A 21,157-nucleotide genomic window follows, 5' to 3' on the forward strand; every position below is an offset into this window, starting at 1 on the left:
CCAAGTCACTATGAGGTGAAGCCTAAAGGCACGCGCTTAAGCTCATGCAGGCTGGCGCGAGGTCTGGAACAGTTAAGGGAATTAATAGTAGCGAATAAAGTACGTAGTTGATGTAATACTTAACTTTAATCCATAATTGGAGAACATCGCTCTTGTTGATACATCAATAATAATCTCAATATAAACTGGTAATGGCGCCTTGCTAGGTCGTAGCAAATGACGTAGCTGAAGGCTATGCCAACTATCGTCTCAGCAAATGAGAGCGTATTTGTCAGTGTAGCATCGCTAGCAAAGTCAGCTGTACAACTGGGGCGAGTGCTAGGACGTCTCTCTAGACCTGCTGTGTGGCGGCGCTCGGTCTGCAATCACTGACAGTGGCGACACGCGGGTCCGACGTATACTAGCGGACCGCGGCCGATTTAAAGGCTACCACCTAGCAAGTGTGGTGTCTGGCGGTGACACCACAGGCATGGTTTCATTTTTTTGTATTCTCTTTACAGTTGTGTCTCGTGCAAGTGTTAATGTATGTTATCGGTTGTTAACCAAGCAGCTATTTATGGGGAAGTTCAATTCTTCAATTCTTGTACAACAATAGAAAACCAACTATCTATGGTGATATAAAGAGGTATCTAGTTTAGATAGGCACTGAGAGTTTGTCACAACACACACACCAATAGGTTCAAATAGAGACTGGAGGTGGGGATGGGAGGGGGGGGGGAGGTTGTAATTGGATTCACTTTAATTTTCCTTGGTCCTGACTGGTCTTTGTGGCACACTGGTGTAGACACTGGGCTCACAGCTCATGTTTATATCTTCCTGTCCATATTTAGGTCTTCTGTGGTTTCCAAAATTGCTTAATACAAGTACGGGGTTGGTGCCTGTGAAAATCACACAGCCGATTTACTTCCCATCATTGCCCATTGGCGTTTTGAGTTTATGTTGCATCTCTAATGGTGTCATAATCAGTGGAATATTAAATTCTAATTTTCCCTCTTCCCCTCCCTGGCCCTGCTTCATGTTCATTCATATGCATTCAAGAAGGGATAATGTTTCATATGATACAAGTCTTTTTTCTCCTAACACAAACACAGGGGAATGGTTTAGCATTCTGCTGGAGATCGGAGCTTGATCTAGAGAAACTAACAAATGGGCTTGATGGGCAATAAGCTGGAGTTGTTCAAATTAACTGGCTCGGCTCCATGTGAGACACTGTCCTCTAACCTATGGCTTTCTATTCCATTGAGAGGGCCCATTGGTTTGATAATGTTCTACTCCTTTGTTGGAGTTGATTTCAGTGGTATTTATAATTATTTTTATCATAATAGTAACGAGGAAAGCACACATACCATCCAGCAGATGATTCATGTATTCTTTCTTCATTTTTCAAGCTGTGCCCTAGTGACTGCCACATCCTTTTTCTATTTAAAATGTGTATCACAAAGTTTGGCAGTATATTCATCAAAGTGTTGCAGCTTTCTCTTAACCCTCTAAATTTTCATCAAGTGGATTCTCTGTAAATGTAGTAAAGTTAGCACTTTGCTTGGATATATTTAGTCTTGTTATTGTTCAACTGCTCATTTTACATTATTTCATAAATTTTCTTCATGAAGTGTTAGCTCAACAATTAACCCTCACTTGTAATATAAGCCATGAAGTAGACCCAACAGCTCCTAAGAATTTGCATCAAATTAAATTATATTTGAAGGTAGGTATGAAATACATGATCTTACAGTGCTAAGAAATTGAGATATTCTAACTGCATGATGTAGCTCTAATCACTGACATCAAATGTTAAAACTTACAGGTTAAGGAAGAGACTTGTGTGCCATTAGTCTTCCACCTGACTTAATGTGGTGTATAAATATATCTTGCACTCGGACTGTTTACCTCTATGCATCTATTACAGTGAACACTCATAATAATGTACAACATTCAAAGAACGATAAATTTAGAAGCAGGAAAAGAAAGAATTTAAGTATAAATTGTTCGTTTATCTTGTGTCAAATCAACTTTTTCTTCCTCTCGAAAATGTACTGCAATAAAATGTTTTATCGAGAGAGAGAATGTATGCATGTATACATGTACGTATGTAGAGTGCTGAAGTTACTGAAGATGATATGTGGAAAAGAGCATCCTTTATCAATTTTATATAATTAGTTGTTATTGCACACCAGATATACTGAAAAAGAATTATGACACCATGTATGGTAACTGGTGCTATATTTTGTAGAATGGCACTCCTCCACTGTCATGGGATCAGCGTCACAATATTGCTGAAGGGACAGCAAGAGGTCTTCAGTTCTTGCACAACAACAAAAAACCATTTATCCATGGTGATATAAAGAGGTACGTACTCATCTTTTGATAATAAGAAATTAAATTCCAAACAATTAATGTGAACATGTCATTATTACATTACTTATAGAAATCTCAGAGTTGAATATCCTAAACAATTTTTTACAGAATAACATTTAACTCTGCTGTGGCTTCTGCCTACGGCCGTAAGTTTCTGATTTACTAACTAAATTACTCAGTAATCTGTAGTAGTAGAGTAGCAGTTGCGTGTTATCATTGAATAAACGTTTTTTTATGAGACAGAATGTTCGAATAACCTTTTATTTTAAGCCTTGGAGAGGTAAGGAAACCACCCCTTATTCAGTCCCTTGAAATGTAGTTTTCATTGATACTTACTGTTGTACTTTTAGTTCATCTTGAGTTTGAGTTTATTAATGCCTGATAATCTCTTAAGGCCTTCCTACTGCCAGTTGCTGGTAGCAAGGATCATGTTTGATGATAGTTACAAATTTTTGCATGCTTAATTAATACTTGTATATCATTTGTGCTTTGCAGTTTGTTTATTATGCCCTTTCGGTATACTGTACTGCCAGAATACTGTGACACCCCTGTCATTTGGAAATGAGCTTATCAATCCCTTGTAGAGGGTACTGTAAATTACATTTAATGAAAGGCATGTAACATTTCATGTATCCAAGTATTGGGAAAAGAAGTTGATTTGTACTGCATTGACAAAGGAGGAACTGTAATCACCATGCAGTTGAGAAGTAGTATTGTGGAAGTGGCAAAGCTTTTCAGGTCTTTGCTTGTAGTCCTCATTGCCATAAACTGAAGGTGGACAAATTGTGATCAGAACAGCAGTAACCAGCAAGATGTGGAGGACTTTGCTTCTTTTAAGAATGGGGATGCAAGAAATTTACCTGCTCTTTAATGGAGTTAGCAGAAACATGTGTTGCTGTTGGTAACAGAATACAATGTTAAAAGTAAAACACAAGTGTTCAGCAGGTGTGTAGTGTGTTTGCTCTTATTAAAGCAACAATAGTAGTTTAGATTGCACTGGCCATTGGAAGATAATGATTGGACTTTTGACCAATGGAAACAAGTTGATTAATCAGGAAAATGATGCTTTGTGTATGCACAGCCATGGTCTGAAAAACAAAATGCAAAATAGTTTCTGCCCAGCATTTGCACAATCTAATTGTGTATGATCTGCAGTGTAAGTATTTCATTATTATAAACATTCACATATACCTCCCTGGTACTGGGGTGGATGCAGAAGACATCGAGATAGCCAAAAAATACATAAATATTATTGGTCAAACAATGGAAAATCCAGGATGGAATGTAACAATACAAGAGAAGGAAAGTTGCTACTCACCATATAGCGGAGGTGCTGAGTCACGATAGGCACAATAAAAAGATTCACACAATCATATCTTTTGGCTATTAAAGCCTTTGTCAGCAGTAGACACACATACAAACGCGTGCGTGCGCACACGCACACGCACACATGCACACGCACACGCACACACACACACACACACACACACACACACACACACACACACACACACACACACACACACACGTCTGCAGTCTGAGAGAGCTGAAACTACACTGAGAGCAGCAGCACCAGTGCATGATGGGAGCGGCGACTGGGTGGGGGTAAGGAGAAGTCTGGGGCAGGGCGGGGAGGGGAGGGATAATATGGTGGGAGTGGCGGACAGTGGAGTGTTGCAGTTTAGATGGAGGGTAGGTGAGGTGGTGTGGAGGGGGGAGGGGGTAAGTAGCGGAAAGGAGAAAAATAAAAATAAAACAAATTAAAAGACTGGGTGTGGTGGTGAAATGACGGTTGTGTAGTGCTGGAATTAAGCCTATACCTTCAAACTGATCACGCTCCCTCTGTCAGTTCCCGTATTTTTGCATGTTATCTCTCGCACTTTTCCAGTACCACACGATCTTACGTATCTAACTACAAACTAACTACGAACACCCCCCCCCCTCCCCCGACACACACACACACACACACACACACACACACACACACACACACACACACACACACACACACTTTCTCCGTTCTATCCCTGTTCGTATCAATTAAATCCACCTCATCCAGTCACATCTGCCATCCCCCTTCTCTACGCTTACCCGCCCTCAAACCTGCTACCCACAGTAATATACATATATTTATTAATGATTAGTTATTCTCTACTTTGACCTTTGTAACTTCTTGCCAATTTTAGTGAGTTTTCGCCTTCCACTATTGTCGTCTTCCTCAGACTTCATCTCTTTTTTTCCCCCTGTGCATCCATTTCGCCCTTTTAGTACTTTTCACACATATTTGGGTGTAGGAACAGATGATTTTCTGACTGAATCTGCTCTCTGTTTTATCTCCCTAGAGGAGTATTATATATATTTTTTAATATTCTGTATTGTATTTGGCCTGGTATCTAAGTTACTAGATGGACGATTTTAATGGACTGTCAGGGTGGCTAGACCTTCATTGTTTTCCCCTGATATTTATCCAGCATTCCATCATGTTCTGTGAGTCTCATCATGGACAAAATGTGTCAGAAATGTGAAATGAATGTAGGCAGGTACATATTAAGAAAGGAAGATGCTCTCAGAAGATAACCTTGTACACATCATTAAAAATTTCTATCACTAAACCCCTGTGCACTACTTATGTTTAAAGAGACCAAAATAAGCACAATAAAATTAGCAGAAGACTTGCTGCTTAATGAAGAAAAGGTAACATTTAACTCCCAAGATCTTCCCCCCCCCCCCCCCCCCCCCCTCTCTCTCTCTCTCTCTCTCTCTCTCTCTCTCTCTCACACACACACACACACACACACACACACACACACACACACACACGTTTAGCTCTCCTCTTTAGCTGTATGCTATGTTTCTGGTTTCTGATTGCTCATACTTTGTAGCATTTTGTAATTTGAGTCTTCGCTGTTAATATATTAGTTAATTTTGAAGTATTTACTGGAAAGGTTTTTTTTATTTTTAAAAGGTTTGTACTAAAACACTTGTCCTTTTCTTTGCTGCTTGTGAACCCTGACATTTCTTTTTTCCTTATCTTCTTTTGAGAATGAATTAAGAACACACAACCAAAACCTAAACCTTCATCTTTATACTCTAACTTCTTTTCTTTCTAATGTCTGCATGCAGCTCAATAATGTTGATCAGTTAATCAGATAAATAAAGTTATTTGGATATACAGAGAGTAATACAGAAAAAGTGATAAGTTTTAAGTATCAGAAGTACCATCATTTTTAAATGTAAAGGAAAGACTTGGAAGACAATAGACTTTAGTATTAAATGTAAAATAATCCTGGAGCTCAGTTCAGGAGAGACACAGCAGAACAGGGCTAGTTATTGCTGGTCTTATCTTGTTTTTCTAGTGACTGAGAGTACTGGATGACTTTCGTATATTATCCCTGAGTAGTCCCATTTCATCCAACTCTAAACTTTCTTTTGTGAGGTGAAGAAACCTTTGCTTCTGAATTCCAACATTTTTACAACCTATAATTCATGTCTATTTTTGTAACTACCTAATATGTTGCGATAAATATGTAATATTTGGAGGTATTGTGAAATTAATTCAAAAAGTTAATTGAATTATTTTTTAACTTTCTGTGCAACAGAGTACGATTCAAAATCTACACACAGAAAAGTGTGTTGTGTTTTTATAACTATCTGTTATGTGTTCAGTGCCAACATACTACTGGATACCAACTTTGAACCGAGGATTGGTGATTTTGGGCTTGCACGTGATGGTCCACAGGGTCATTACACTCACATGAAAGTGAGCCGAGTCCATGGTACCCGCCCCTATCTGCCTGATGAATTCCTGCGTTCAAAACAAATTTCCACAAAGGTTGATACATACAGTTTTGGAATTGTAAGTATTCAGCCACATTGTTTTAATTTAACGTCTTACATTTTGTTGAATAGTATACTTTCTCTGTGAACTTATTTTACTCCTCCTTCTCCCCCTCCCCCCTCCCCCCTCCCCCTCTGCCTCCACCCCCCCTCCCTTCCCCCCATTTTTGGGTAATGTAGCAGACATTTGGAAGCATCAGCTGATGACACTGTGTCCGTTGTATTTGTAGTATCAGTCATGTGAGGGTGTTATTTATCTAAACATATAACTTATTTTCCAATAAAATGATAATGTCATTCACAGTGTTTACAAGGTAAACCCAAATGCCAAATGAAAGAAGGAAGGAAGAAAGGTTAGGATTTAATGTCCCATCAAGGATTAGACCATTAGAGACGGAGCACAAGCTTTGATTGGTGAAGAAATTAACCTTTGATGTGGGTTTCAAGTAAAGTATTCAGTCAGTGAGAATTGACTATTGTAGCACATAAATAATATTTTCAAGGTTACATAAAACCTCTTTTCATGCCATAGTTACGGAACTGACTTTTTTGTGTGTATGAATTTGGAAAAAAAATTGTCAGTAACATTATTTCTTAAGTAATATGCTCCTGAACACTTAGCTTCAGTGTAATGGTACTGTAATGGTGACTGCTGGAAAGGAACTGCAATAGAAACCACATTTCATAATTAATATGCTCGTGAACACTCAACTTTAGTTTAACAGTACATTAATGATGGTTGCCGGAAAGGAACTGCAATAGAAATCTTTGCAGTGGTGTTTGGAAGTGGCAGTCTAACGTTTTTGACGATGTGTGAGTGTTGAAGTAGGTGTTCAAATGTATTTTTGTATGTATGCAGATGTGTGTTTGTGTAGTCTGATTCTTTGGCCTTCTTATCTAAAGATAAGATGTAGGTTATTAGAAACCACAGAAACAGGGAAGGACTTCAACATTAGAAGTTTGTGAATATGGAAAGAGGCAGAAAACAGATAGCCTCAAATGAGAAGTAAGAAAGGAAAAAAAAAATAGATATGGTTGGTAAGATCGAAGAAGAGAAAGAAGATAGCCCGAAAGACAGGAAACCCTTCCCACCCCCCTTCCCCAGGATCCCTACCCCTCAGGCACTTGAGTGAGATGCCACAGGAGCTTTGGTGTTAAATCGTCGGATGTTGGTTTCCGCGTCTGCATCCCCGCGGTGTGTGTGAGAGCTCTACACTCCCCGCACCGGATCTTCTTAATCAAAGTGTTCTAGGCATGTTACATCTTAGAGAAACACACTGGAATCTTCTTCTCTGTTTCTCAATTCAAAATTTTGCTACTTTAAGTACTTGAGCATGTTCTGTTGTCTCGGCGTAAATTCTTTGTCGTATTTGGTTTAGTTGCTATGGCAACATACAACAGCTTCTTTCCTCATTTTTTGGTCTTACAATTTCTGTTTTTTCAGTCCTGTCACGGTTGCGACGTTCTAACATTTTTGACGATGTGTGAGTGTGTTGCAGTGTGCAAACTTCCCACCTCACTTAACGAGATGACTTACTTGTTATCTGCAGCCAATCTTCTTCGCTGCCTTCTGGAATCTCTTTAAACTTCTTCTCCAAACAGTGATGCTAGATACTGGAATTTTGATAATTCTCCCTCTACTTGTGAAATAAGTAGATACTCGAAGGTTACTTCTCATCAACCAACGCCATATTAAAATTTCATACAGAACATAATTCTCACTTCTCACATAAACATCAGACTTCTTGTAAGTCACTGGTATCTTCTCACATCAGAAACAAAGTTAATCACATTTTCAAATGAGTTGGCTTAATAACCATGACTGTATCACAGGATTCATAAAATACGTCTTGCCTCTAGCAAGGCTGGAATAAGAGTCTTTTTTGAGAGTTCTTTCTCCTCTGTTCTTTTTTCACTAACAATAGCCACTACCACTATTATCACAGAGTTACATAAGTACTCCATGGTCCTCTCATACACACTTTCACTAAAACCTCCATGGATTGCCCAACAGGTACTTGTTGGTGCTGTTCGACCGCCACATCTACATTCTTCCTGCGACTGAATTTAAACCTGCACACACAGTCATGTGAGGTGCAGTAGGTAGGATTCTATCATCCCACACTCACTACTAAAATATCGTGTGTTTGAGATGGTAGAAGGCCAAGTGGTTCTAGAATTTACACCAAAATTCTCGATTCACTAAAACAGTTTTCAAAAAATTTCCATACATTCTTTGCAGACAGTTTGCTGTAGGAGATATTTTTGACAAGCTTTTGTATAATTAGGCTTAAATAACAGCTGCTATAGTGAAATACATTTTGTCTAATGAAGTAAAGATCACAAACAAATAAATGTGCATGTTCTCTGTAAGATGATGATTTGTTCTGCTCTGCAGGTTCTCTTTGAGCTGGCTACTGGTCAAAGAGCATACGATGAGTCGAGGCAGAAAAAATTTTTGGTAAGTGTATGTAATTTTATTAATTCTGGGAATTGTAACTTAGTGAAGAATCAGTAGAAGGGTCTGTCCATTACATAATTATCTGAATCAATACCAACAACAACATCAACTAAGTCATTATCGTTATCATCATCATCATCATCATCATCATCATTATAATCCTAATAATAATATCTGTTAGCTAAACATATATGCAATTTTGATTATTTTTGTGATGAATGATAACATTTTACCAATTTTTTTTTCCTTGAAAATGTGGATACCAATTTCTGCTCCTGAGAAGACTATTGTGGCAAAACTAGATCGCAATTGAAAGATTTCCTGGTGGTTTCATTTCTTCCATTCCTTCCTAGTTTTCTCTTTTTTTCTTTATGCTGAAATAAGTTGTTTCTTATTCTACAAACTGCATAAACCTGCCATGAATTCTCCCCCATTTTCCTTTCATTACTAAATGTATACAAGAACTGCATTTAGAGTACTCTGACTTTTGAAACATTCAGATTGCTTAAGTACTCCTTTTTTATGTGTTCCAGTTTGTCTATAAATAATTCAGTGCAACTATTTAGATGCACAGGACATAAAAAAAGGATAAAAACCATTAATTCCTTTAAGTTTTGGTTGGATGTTTCAGGATAGCTATATTTAGAAAGCAATGTACTTGTTATTGTTCATTTGATTTTTAACAAAAAAATTAACATCATGAGCAACATGTTATTGTATAATCAATAACCATATAGTTGAGATGCAAGTAGTGAGTGGACATATAAATTAGAACTAGAGTAATGACTAATAAAAACCAACTCAGCTGTGATATTCCACATTTATTGTGTTACGACACATCTTCAGGTTGCTGAATTATGCCTAAGTCATAAACTCGGCAATCGGAAGATGTTCAGCGACCGAAACTGATTGTAACTCAATAAATGTGTAATAATACAGCTCTCGTGTTTTTATTAATCATTAATGTTGTCAGCTGTGGTGCTCAAGATTGACTAGAATAATGTTTACAATACTGTGAAGAGGATAGGTTGCTACTCCTCATAAAGATGATACACTGAGTTGCAGAGAGGCACAGCAAAAAGATGGTTACACATTGAACGTGCAGCCAAAGCTTTCTTCACAGAGGAAGCACACGCACACATTTACACAAGCCACAAGCAGGCACATCTCCCACACATATGATCACTATCTCCAGCTGCTTCAGCCAGAATGTTACTGCATTGAATGGAAGTAGCATTCTGGAGTGGGTCATTGGAGATTGGAGGAGGTGGGCGGGGTGGGGGGGGGGGTGGGGGGGGGGTGGGGGGGGGGGTGGCAGTGTACAGGTGGTGGGAAAGAAATGAGTGCTGCCTGGGGTAGAGTGTACTGGGACTAGATGGTGGCAAGACAAGGGTCACAGATGCAGCATTAGGAGGCTATGGGGGAGGGAAGGGGGTTGGGAAAGCGGTAGCGGAAAAGGAGAGGAGGAGAGAAGGGAAAAGATCAGTGGTTGCATTTGCAGAAAGCAGCACACAATAAGGGTGAGGGGAAGTGAATTGGGATAGGACAGAGAGGGTGGAAACAGTCGGGCGGTGGGAATGGGGACAGTAGGTTACCATAGGTTGAGCCGTGATAATTTCAAGAATGGAAAATGTATTGTAAGTGTAACTCCCATCTGTGTGGTTCAGGAAAGCTGGTGGTGGAGGAGAGGATCCAGATTGCGTGGATTGTGAAGTAGCCATGTTATGTTCAGCTGCATGTTGTGGCACAGGGTGGTCCACTTTCTTCTTGGCCACAATTTGGTGGTGGCCATCCATCCTGGTGGACAGGTGGTTGGTATACCAATATAAAAACCTGTGCAGTATTTGCAGCAGAACAGGTATATGACATGGCTGCTACCACAAGTGCCCCTGCCTCTGATAGGCTTGGATAAGCCCATTACAGGACTGGAACAGGAAGTGCTGGGTGGGTGGATTGAGCAGGTATTGCACCTGGATCTCCCACAGGGGTATGATCCCTGTGGCAAGGAGTTTGGATTTGGAGTGGCATAGTGATGGACAAGGATGTTGTGGGAAGGAGTTTCAGGTCATGAAGATAGATAATCAAAGCCCTGATGAAGGACGTTGGAGTCTGTTGCCCTTCTGGGGTGGGATCACTCTGGCAGAGTTTATAAGTGGAAGAGTCAGACATTTGGCAGAGGACTTCCACCTGGCAGTCACTGTGATTCGTATCAACAGTGGTGGAACTGTTGTCTGCAGGTAGGGTCATTAGTTTGGGATATGTTTTGTTGAGGCTGTGTGTGGCTGTCCTTTCTTATGTTGAAAGGTTGATGTTCTTAGGAAGGGACCTTGGGAAGGACAGTCGGAAGAAAGGAATTCATTGAAGGTGACCAAGTGTTGGTTGGGTGGGTGAGGATCACAGGCGGATGGTAGTATGAACTGAGAGAGGCAAGGTTCATTGTTGGGAATAGGTTGGCTTTGGTTGGAGGGATTGGTGGCTAAGATCCCATTGCAGAGATCGGAAAAAGGAGATCAGATCTTCGATGAGTCCAACATGATTAGTTGTGGGTGTAAGGTTGAACATGAGGTCTTAGGATAGGAGTGAAACATTTGTGGGGCTAATAATTTTGGTGAATAAGTTGTCTGTACTACATAGTGAGTTTTTATCTTTATTCAGAAGTTTCTATAACTGTTGTTGGTATCAGTTTAAAGGAGAATAGTCCACACTACAATGCTTTCCAATTTTATTATGTTCGACAGTTTAGCTTACATAGCCATTTGTACATTATATATTGCTGGTGCTGTTTTTTTTCCTGATTATTAAAATAATCAGATACATTCTTTTGATGTTCACTATTGGCATCATTTAAGGGTCCTGCAAATAATCATTTCTGGCTGTACTTATTGGATATCATCTCATATTTGCCTTCTAACCACACAAAGATGAAGATGGAAGAAGAAAAGTAAGCCTTTTAAACATATAACTACTGCATTAAAACAAATGTAAATGAACCTTAGCCAAATTGTGCTCTATCACAAGCATAACATTGGAAGAGTGACTAAAACGGTTTTCTTAAGTTTTACTGCATTTGTTGTGAGACACAACAGCACATTTTTACTGTACTCAACTTCAATATTTTATTATTTATCACAGAACACATGAATTTGTATGTATAATTTGAAAACTGTGTGAAGCAAAATATTGTTTATTGCTGTTAAACAACACATCATTGGAGAAATCTTGTTAATTTTGTCATTTACGTTTACTATATCTAACAGTTATGGAAAATCCTGGATGGAGCAGTACGTAAAATAAGACAAAGGCAACGGCAATCACTCAGATATAGTGGATTGATTCATAGATCACAGAAATGCTATGAATATGAATGCTGTTTCCTGTGAAGTGTTTCTGTGCTCCATGCCTTGATCTCCTATAGATGAGCGGTTGCCTGCTCCTTGTTTTACGTTTACTTTATGTGTTAGACTGGCATTGGAAGGCATTTGTTTTTCATAAAACAAAGCATAGCACTGAACATTTAAAACATGATTTGGTGCTCAAAGTTTCAATGGTTCTAGTATTGTTTTTTGTACTGTGTTAAACATAAGACCAATACCTCCCCCTCCTTCCCCCTTCCCTGCATGTCCTATGATGTCTAATGATGTAATGAAAATATGCTGAATCCCTGAGTGGAGTGTTACGAATGTTTTAAAATTCTAAATGAATAACTTGTCTTCCTTGCTTGAATTTAGTTTTTAGCAATATTATTATTTATGAATGTAAAGTATTGTGTAACATGATTTAAGAAGTTAATGTTTTTCAACATTCAGAAAGACCATGTGGAGGCATGTGAAGATCAACAGATCCTCACATTAGCTGATAGGAAAGCAGGCCCTTGTGATCAGGCAACATTTCTAGAACTGGTGGAGCTGGGCAAATTGTGTGTCCGCAAGCGTGCAAAAGATAGACCTGAAATGGAGGAAGTATTGAAGCAGCTTGAAGGCATGTCTAATCGAAGACGTATTGCATCACGTGCTCAGAGTAAGTATTTTACAAGTTGTGCACACAGATTGTTTCATCTTTTGAAGCAGCCAATCACTCTTTCTTCTAATATCGAAGCTCACAATTTATTTCTAATTTTTAATTTGGTTCTTTCCTTTTACAAAAAATAATATCAAGATTATTTTTTGTACTGTATTGTGTTTTGTGACCTAGTGTTTTTGCACTTTATCTATAACAATTTATTTCGTTTTGATGAAGACATCTAAAAAGTTCATATGAAAGCTGAAAATTTTTGGTGTTACAAGCAGCTGGTTGGAATCTTACTGAACAAAAGACTGCAAAAAGTGGCACTTAAATTTCAAATAAACTAAAATAGAGAGAATATTTTAGTGACTGATGAGAAAACACAAAAAGAATGCCACAGTGTTTGATTTTAGTTCCATCCTGTTCCACATATATTTGAAAGGCCTGTAGCTCAATAGCACAGAAACCTTGGTTTCTCTCTTTCTGAAATTGGTTGTTGTTGTAGCGTGAATGTTAAATGACTGACACAATACTGTAGAGACAAATTTGAAATCTTTTCACATTTATTACTCCCAAATCACATTAGGGTTGTCAGCTTTTTCTATTGACTTATTACATAGTTCACACAACTGCTTCAAAGTACATTTATTCCCTCATGAAACTTATAAACAATGAACTGCATTTCAAAAGGAACAATTGTGTACATAATTACAGTAGCAGAAGAAAAAATTACATTCATTACCCCCCATTAAGATTGTCTTTAGCACAAAAAGGTGTCCACAATGCTGCAGCCCGAAATTTCTGATCACATATCCAGTGATATAAAATGTCTGACAGACAGAAAGATAAAATATAAAACAAACTGTCCCTTCTCACAAACTCAAGCCCTTCCCTCTGCTACCTTTCCTCTGAGTCCACTCGCACACACCTCCATGGTCCATGTGCCTCAGCCACAGCTTCGTCTGGACCTATCACGAGTCCCAAATGACTCAATTCCTCCTTAGGCCCTCTGCCACCAATTTTTCTCTATTCTTGGCGAGTTCCAGGTCTCAGAAATAGTCTACAATGATGGCTCGATTGTTGATGGTCGCATTGGCTTTGCTTATGCTCATGCTGAACATTCTGAACAGTGCTCCTTGCTGGATGACTGCAGTATTTTCACTGCAGAGCTGCTAGCCATCTGTTGTGCTCTTGAGCATATCCACTCCTGCACAGGTGAGCCCTTTCTCATCTGTAGTGACTCCTTTAAGCAACCTACAAGCTTTTGACCAGTGCTTCACTCACCATACTTCAGTGGCCTTCATGTGGACCCCAGAACATATTGGAATCCCAGGAAAGAACTTGCTGACAGGCTGGCCAAACAGGCTACCGCTAAACCGACTCTAGAGATCAGCACACTGGGGACTGATCTCCGATTGGTCTTATGCCGTAAAGATTTCAGGATCTGGGCTACTGAATGGCGCACCCTCAGTACATAAAATAAACTACCTGTTATTAAGGAGACAATGTGTGTGGAGGTCACCCATGCGAGCCACCCACAGGGACTCCATTGTACTTTGTCGACTCTGCATCAGCCATACTTGGCTGACTCATGGCCACCTCCTATGTTGCGAGGATCCACCTCAATGTCTCTGCGATTCCCACTTGACTGTGGCCCACATCTTGTCGGATTGCCCTATTTTAGCCACCCTGAGGTGGACTTTTAACCTGCCGTTCTGCCTATGGCATTAGGAGACAATGCCTCAATGGCTGATCTAGTTTTATGTTTTCTTTGAGAGGGAGAATTTTATCACTCTCTTCCAAGCGTTCACCCTTCCTCTATTTTACTTCTTCCTTGATTTTTCATTGCCGTTTGTTTACCTTGTTCTCTGTCTGTATTTATCTAGCCTTTTTTTTTTTGGCTGGAGATTATAGTATGTTGCAAAGTGGCTGGCTCATCCTTTTTTATTCTTGCGACCAGCCAGCCCACACTATCTGCTGTATTATTTTAATACCTTCAACTGCTTTTTTTCCCCTTTTAGTGCATGTTTTCCCCTTTCGGTTTGCTTTTTTAGTTTTCTCTTTCAGTGTGGGTCCCAGTTACTTTTTTGCTTTTTACTTCCCATGACTCATTTTGGGAATGGTTTTAATCTGAGATCTGTTTGCATAAGGAAAAGAGGACTGATGACCCTGTAGTTTGCTCCCTTGACTCTCCAACCCAACCAACCAACCAACCAACCAACCAACCAACATAAACTGAAAAAAATCTTCTTGGCAACTCCTTTTCTGTAGAAGAAGTTATATTACCGTAATGTCTAAAAGGTGGTGTGTAGGAATTACTAATTTGCATCTGTTTATAAAAAAAAAATAAAACTAAAAGGTTGTAAACCATCAATATGTAGTCATATTTACAAATTAATTTGTGATGTGAATGTAAAATGCTCACTCCACATTATTATGATCTGTTGTACATATAATCTATCGAACATAAAACAAACAAACTAACAAACAACACAGGCTAGTAGCTACTCTTAACAGATTTTAACAGTGGTGAAACATTTATTCACCATTCTCAGTGTCAGACTCAGCACTCATGTTTACACGTGTCTTACGTGTCTCAAAACTACAATTTAAATGATTATTGCTGCGGTGTCTGAGGCGTCTTGTCACAGTCCACGTGGCTACCTCCCCCGCCCCCCCCCTCCCCCACCCACCCCCCCGTCAGAGGTTCGAGTCCTCACTTGGGCATGGGTATGTGTGTTGTCCTTAGCATAAGTTAGTTTAAGTAGTGTATAAGGCTAGGGACCAATGACCTCAGCAGTTTGATCTCATAAGACCTTACCACAAATTTCCAAATGTTTATTCTGTATTATTAATTGTTCACAAAGTATTATTAATTGTTCACAAAGTCACTGAAATTTTACCAATTTGTTTAACATGGGGATGTTAACTTCATGAATAAGCAAAACAAACTTCACATATAGATGTTCACATATTAATTACTTGATGCTGACTTTGGCATTGCAACATTAACATGATGAAGAATAAAGATGGATTTCTGAGCTATTGTCCAGTGGTTCGACTTATAGATGATGATAGGGACAAATGTCGTATTTTGAAAATGCTACATCCTTTAAACGATGTGATCCTCAATTTCCAGCAGCAGTTTCGTTGGAATCTGAGCAACATGTTTCTGCCTAATGGCCCCAGATGTGTCCATGGTAAATGAGTATTTTTAGATATCCCCAGAGCCAAAAGTTGCCTGCATTCAGATCAGATGACCATGCAGGCCATTCATCTGGAAAATCTTGGTAAATAACATGTTTGTAGAAGTTTGCATTAAGCAGATCATTCAATGGGAGAGCACCATGAGGTGTTGTGCCTCGTCTTGAATGAAAGCAGTGGTCTCCACATAGCTGCAGTTCTCCAAAGTAGTAATCTCATGCTCCGTAAGGAGGTCTCAGTAATCTTCTGATGTCACGCCCTCTGGGTGCCTTCTCTTCAAAGAAAAATGGACTGAGAATGAAGGTGCCTGTGAATCCACATTACACAGTCACATATTGTGAGGTCAGTGGCTCTTTGTGCCCAACATATTGTTTAACAGTACCCCACATTCGGCAGTTCTCTGTATTTATTGCATCCTGTAATGTAAAATATGCCTTGTCACTCCATACAATATTGCCCAGCCATATATTGTTAGAAGCCGAGAGCAAATTCAGAACATTGATACAGGTCATGAGGTTTCAGTTGCTGCACTGTGTGGATCTTGTATGGGTAGTAGTGTAAAATAGACCACAAAATTTTCCATACTGTTGACCGTGGAATGGAAAATTCTCGTGACGCTGCACAAGCACTAGCACTACCTAGGGCATGTGCTGCATGGTTAATTATAGCAACAGAAGGCTTGTCAATACCTTCCATTGGGATAGGATGCCTTCCTCTTCCAGGTGCCACACCAACCTTGCCTGTGTTTTCGAGTTTGATTACCATTTTCTTTAAACCGTTTAATGATATTAGGTCTATCCTCAGTCCTTTCAGTTGATGGTACTCTCTCAGTGTAACACTGTCCGCCCCCAGTAGCTGAGTGGTCAGCGGGACAGAATGTCAATCCTAAGGACCCGGGTTCGATTCCTGGCTGGGTCGGAGATTTTCACCGCCCAGGGAGTGGGTGTTGTGTTGTCCTAATCATCATCATTTCATCCCCATCAATGCGTAAGTCACTGAAGTGGCGTCAAATCGAAAGGCTTGCACCCAGTGAACAGTCTACCTGATGGGAGGCCCTAGTCACACGACATTTACATTTAATGCAGCACTGTAATTGCTGCCATTCACTAACACTGCATTGTGTCGCTTCTCAATATCCATATTGTTTAATTATGTTATGGCTTGTCAAAAGCTGTGTGGATGTCGTACAAACAGTGTACAGTGCCAGACTTGCACCTGGTGGCCACAACTGGAAGTAATCTGTTTTCGAGCATTGACACATTAGCATATCTACCAAGTTCCACTGCCATACGATAATTACAGCCAACACTGGACTTCCATGAGTAGCTGCACTTTAATTATAACCAGCTGGCATAGGAAGTCATCCTTGTGCTTGGTTCACTACGAGGGAATCATCATTCTCTGAAGGTGAAAGAGAGAGAATACTGGAACATGAGACAGATAATGGAAAATGGAAGAAAAGTAAAAAAAAAAAATGTTAGTTTCTCAGAGATTGCTATTAAATCAGAAGAATGGAGTGACTCAGTATTCTGCACAATAAATTCATTTGCTGGATAATGTGTGCGATCAGCAGGAGACTTTTGAGATGGCAAAACAGCGGTATTGTCCACCATCTGGTTGGCTGCACTTTCAAATATGCGTGCCATCAGTTATACTGCCACATTTCCTACAGTTACCATCTTGGTGCAAGGGCACTGATACAAACAATTACGCTACTGCCAATGAGATGCAAGCATCTGCTCTCTGGAGATCCAGAGACGAGTTACAAAGTTCAAACATTCATGCACTGACCCCATTTTGTGTGTTTGCTACTTGAATAACATTTACACATTTAAAAATAGTGCCCAGGACTTGACATTTTTTAAATAGACGTTGTATTGAAGAATGGCAGTTTTTTTAAGTATATAAATCTGTAGCATTGACCACTATGAAAGTCTGTAAATGTGATTCAACTGGCAAACACACAAAATGGGGTTGGTGCATAGATACTTGAACTTAAATACACTTGCCACTGAAGCTCCAGAGAGGGGATGCTTGCATCTCATTGGCAGCAGTGCAGTCGTTTGTAGCAGTGTCCTCGTGCCACAGTGGTGGCTGTAGGAAACATGGTGGCATAATTGGCAGCACTCTTTGTGAAAATGCAGCCAACTGGGTAGTGGGCGATATCGCAAAAACAATCTGGTCTGACAGACCTTGGAGATAGTATGTACACAAAGGTGAAAGTAACTGGAAAGATCCCATCACCAGAAGAAAAATAAACATTCAATGTCATTTAAATCATCTATATTACTAAACTACTGCAATTTAGAATAAATTGGATGTAAAATGACCTGAATTAGAATCTAGATTTTGCCTAACATGTTCATAACAACAAATTAATACAAATAATTAAGTAGTTTACAAAGTATGATAAAAATAATCATCATACTTTTGAATTTGTGCTAAATATTGGTATTACCACCAGATAGAGATGATATTACTGTTCAGTACTAAGGGCGTAGTTACTCATCGTCCCGGTATATACAAAATTCCAGAGTTATTTTACATTTACTGGAAAACAGATAACTGTGTCCCAGATTACATGAGGGAGTAATAAAATTAAATAGAAAACCTAAATAGTAACTGATTGCTGCAAAACATTCCTCTGTAGTGTACGTAATTTATGGTGTTCTTTACTCCTTTATTGAGAAAACTGTACATTTTTTGGCTGATATTGAGAGATTTCAGGTTAGTGCCACAGCAATGGCTTCACTTTAAAGGAGGAGGAGGTGTGTGGTACTACAAAAAATCCGTCAGTCATTGAAGGCTATAATGTACAAAATGTTGACATTTGCAAAAAATAACTATATAAACAGTGGACACTGCTTGGTAATTAGTAACAGAATAACTACTACAGTAATATTATGAAAAGGATAGATTGCTACTCACTGTAAAGATGCTATGTTGAGTTGCAGTCAGGCGCAGTGAGAAGACTGTTTCACATTGAACTTCTGGCCAAAACCTTCTTCAGAAAGAAAGCACACACACATTCACACAAGCAAGCACATATCATGCACACATGACCACTACCTGTAGCCTCTCAGGCCAGGCTGAAACTGAAACTCATTGAAGGGGACAACAATCCATAGTAGGATGGAGAAATAGCAGGGAGGGTACAGGGGGGGCAGGGGGGGGGGGGGGAGTGAGTGCTGCCTGGTGAAGCATGCAAGACTAGGTTGCCAGGTATAGCATCAGGAAGCTGTGGGGAAAGGATGGGTGAGGGCAACAGGGAGTGGAAAAGGAGAGGAGCAGAGAAGGGGAAAAGACCACTCTCTGCCAATGCACCCACTGGTCTCTTGTCCTCTCTGTTCATCTCCATTTCTTTTCCACCACCTGTTCACCCCCCCCCACCCTCTCCTCCACACCTCCCTCTCCTGCTGCTTCGGATGCTGCCCTTGTCTAGACATCATCTGGTCCCTGCACACTCTGCGAGACAGCGCTCACTTCCCTAACCACCTCCTCCCCCCTCCCCCTAACATGGTATGCCTCCTCCTTCCCTGCCTGACTCTCAATTGTTGCTTTCATTTGATGCAGCTGCATTGTGGCCAGAGCAGCTGGAGATAGCGGTCTGAAACTCAGCGTGTCGTTTTTACACTGAGTAACAATCTATCCTCTTTGGAATACTGTAACCTGGGCTTTCCACTGTTCGAGTAACTAGTACTAATTTGTAATTTATGAGTTTCATGAAAAAACAAATGTTTTTTTTCCAAACAACACATTCTTTCAGATAAAATACAATAAAAAACAAATTTAGTATTTAATGTTAGAAGGTATATAAAAACAGCATTTGGAATTAATTAAAAGTTTATGCCGATTCCCTTTGGAAGTGGAGAAACTATAACTGAGCTATACAATTAAAGGTGTAATTAGTTGTTTGAGAATGCTGTCATGGGAACAGATAATCACACCAAGATGTCTAGGCATTCTGAAGATTATATTTGCTTTTAGGAAACCTACCTATGTCCTATTTTATTACCTTAACCTAGTATCCTTCTTCAGAATGTTGCATTACTTGCGATAGCTATAACTTTCTGAAGTAGGCACTAGGTACCTGAAACCAGTAAAGGAAATAAAATTTATTTTGTGTTACTGGTTACTGATTATTTTAATACATACAGATACAGTTGCTGAAGATGGATAAAATATTAAACTTGTGCATTGTTAAGCCTTCCAAATTTATCTTTTTTCAACATTGGACTATACAGCCAAACAGTTGCAAATAACTGGGCTGGAACATTTTATTTCACTTTTGACTTTAACGTAGCTGCTGTAAATATTAACGACTGCTTTTTAGCAATGTTATTTTACAATTTATCAAAATTTCATTCTGATGAAGACATCCTTAGTAGGTTTAGAAACCTAGGTCAATGTACCTAACAGTTTATTTGCAACCAGTTGGCTGTATAATCGTATGTTGAAATTAGTATACTGTTACTGAGTAACAGCCATGTTTAAAATTGTCATCATTTTATTCTCGCTCTGTGACAAAGTAGTTAGCAGCTTGAAAGACACTCATGATTATGCATCTCTGAGATCCCTATCTTGTGTCTCACCCCACTTTCTTCTCTGTCATGGGTTGCTTGTGGCCATAGCTACAGTGTAATTTATTATTCTGGGTATAAGAAAGGGGGCTCCCTAGCTTCTTTGAGGTGCGCCATGAGTATGCTTTCAAGATCCCCTTACATTATGAATTCTCATTGTTCAATGCAGAAGAATTACACACTACCTTGAGGATGATGAATTCCTTATGTACTCCAAATCTGTGGAAGGCAGAGGGAGGGAGGAGGGGGGGATTCTATTTCACCTATGATGGTAGGAAGGGACAGAACTACCATTTTGCTGAGTGTCAATGCAGATAACAATTTGGGGAAAAAAAAGAGACTGCACGTGCTGGAGCAAAGGATGCCTGCACAAGACAAACCGAGACACAGTATGCCTTCCTATTATATGATTGTATTCTCTCATCTCACTATTCAGGCTTGTGATCTTGCAAAACAAGTGACTGGGCTTCAATGACAAAGGCTACCTACTGCGAAACAAGTGACTTGATGTGCAGTCTCCCCCCATTGACTGTTAAAAGCACTGCCACCTCAGGAGGCTAATACAAAAGGATTTTGTCCCACTTGACTGAGGCCGCTAGGATTTCAGAATTGATTACCTATTCAGTCTGTGGCCATGTAAGCCATTGGCAGCTTCTCTGCTTGGGGATTCCTGATCAGTTTGGAGATGGAGGGAGGTGCAGGTCACACACACACACAC

General features: G+C 39.6%; 1 protein-coding gene across 1 annotated transcript in view; it reads left to right on the forward strand.

Annotated features, from left to right (window-relative positions):
- The window catches only part of LOC124615563 (interleukin-1 receptor-associated kinase 1-like), a 179,955-nt gene that overhangs the window by 109,384 nt on the left and 49,414 nt on the right, over positions 1-21,157 (forward strand). Inside the window, exons 7-10 of the mRNA XM_047143540.1 lie at positions 2,231-2,346; positions 6,022-6,211; positions 8,591-8,653; positions 12,460-12,670. Of these exons, the coding sequence (XP_046999496.1) occupies positions 2,231-2,346; positions 6,022-6,211; positions 8,591-8,653; positions 12,460-12,670 (580 nt within the window). The remainder of the gene's footprint in view (positions 1-2,230; positions 2,347-6,021; positions 6,212-8,590; positions 8,654-12,459; positions 12,671-21,157) is intronic.

The sequence above is a fragment of the Schistocerca americana genome, chromosome 5 (assembly GCF_021461395.2).
Source record: "Schistocerca americana isolate TAMUIC-IGC-003095 chromosome 5, iqSchAmer2.1, whole genome shotgun sequence".
Taxonomy (NCBI): Eukaryota; Metazoa; Arthropoda; class Insecta; order Orthoptera; family Acrididae; genus Schistocerca; species Schistocerca americana.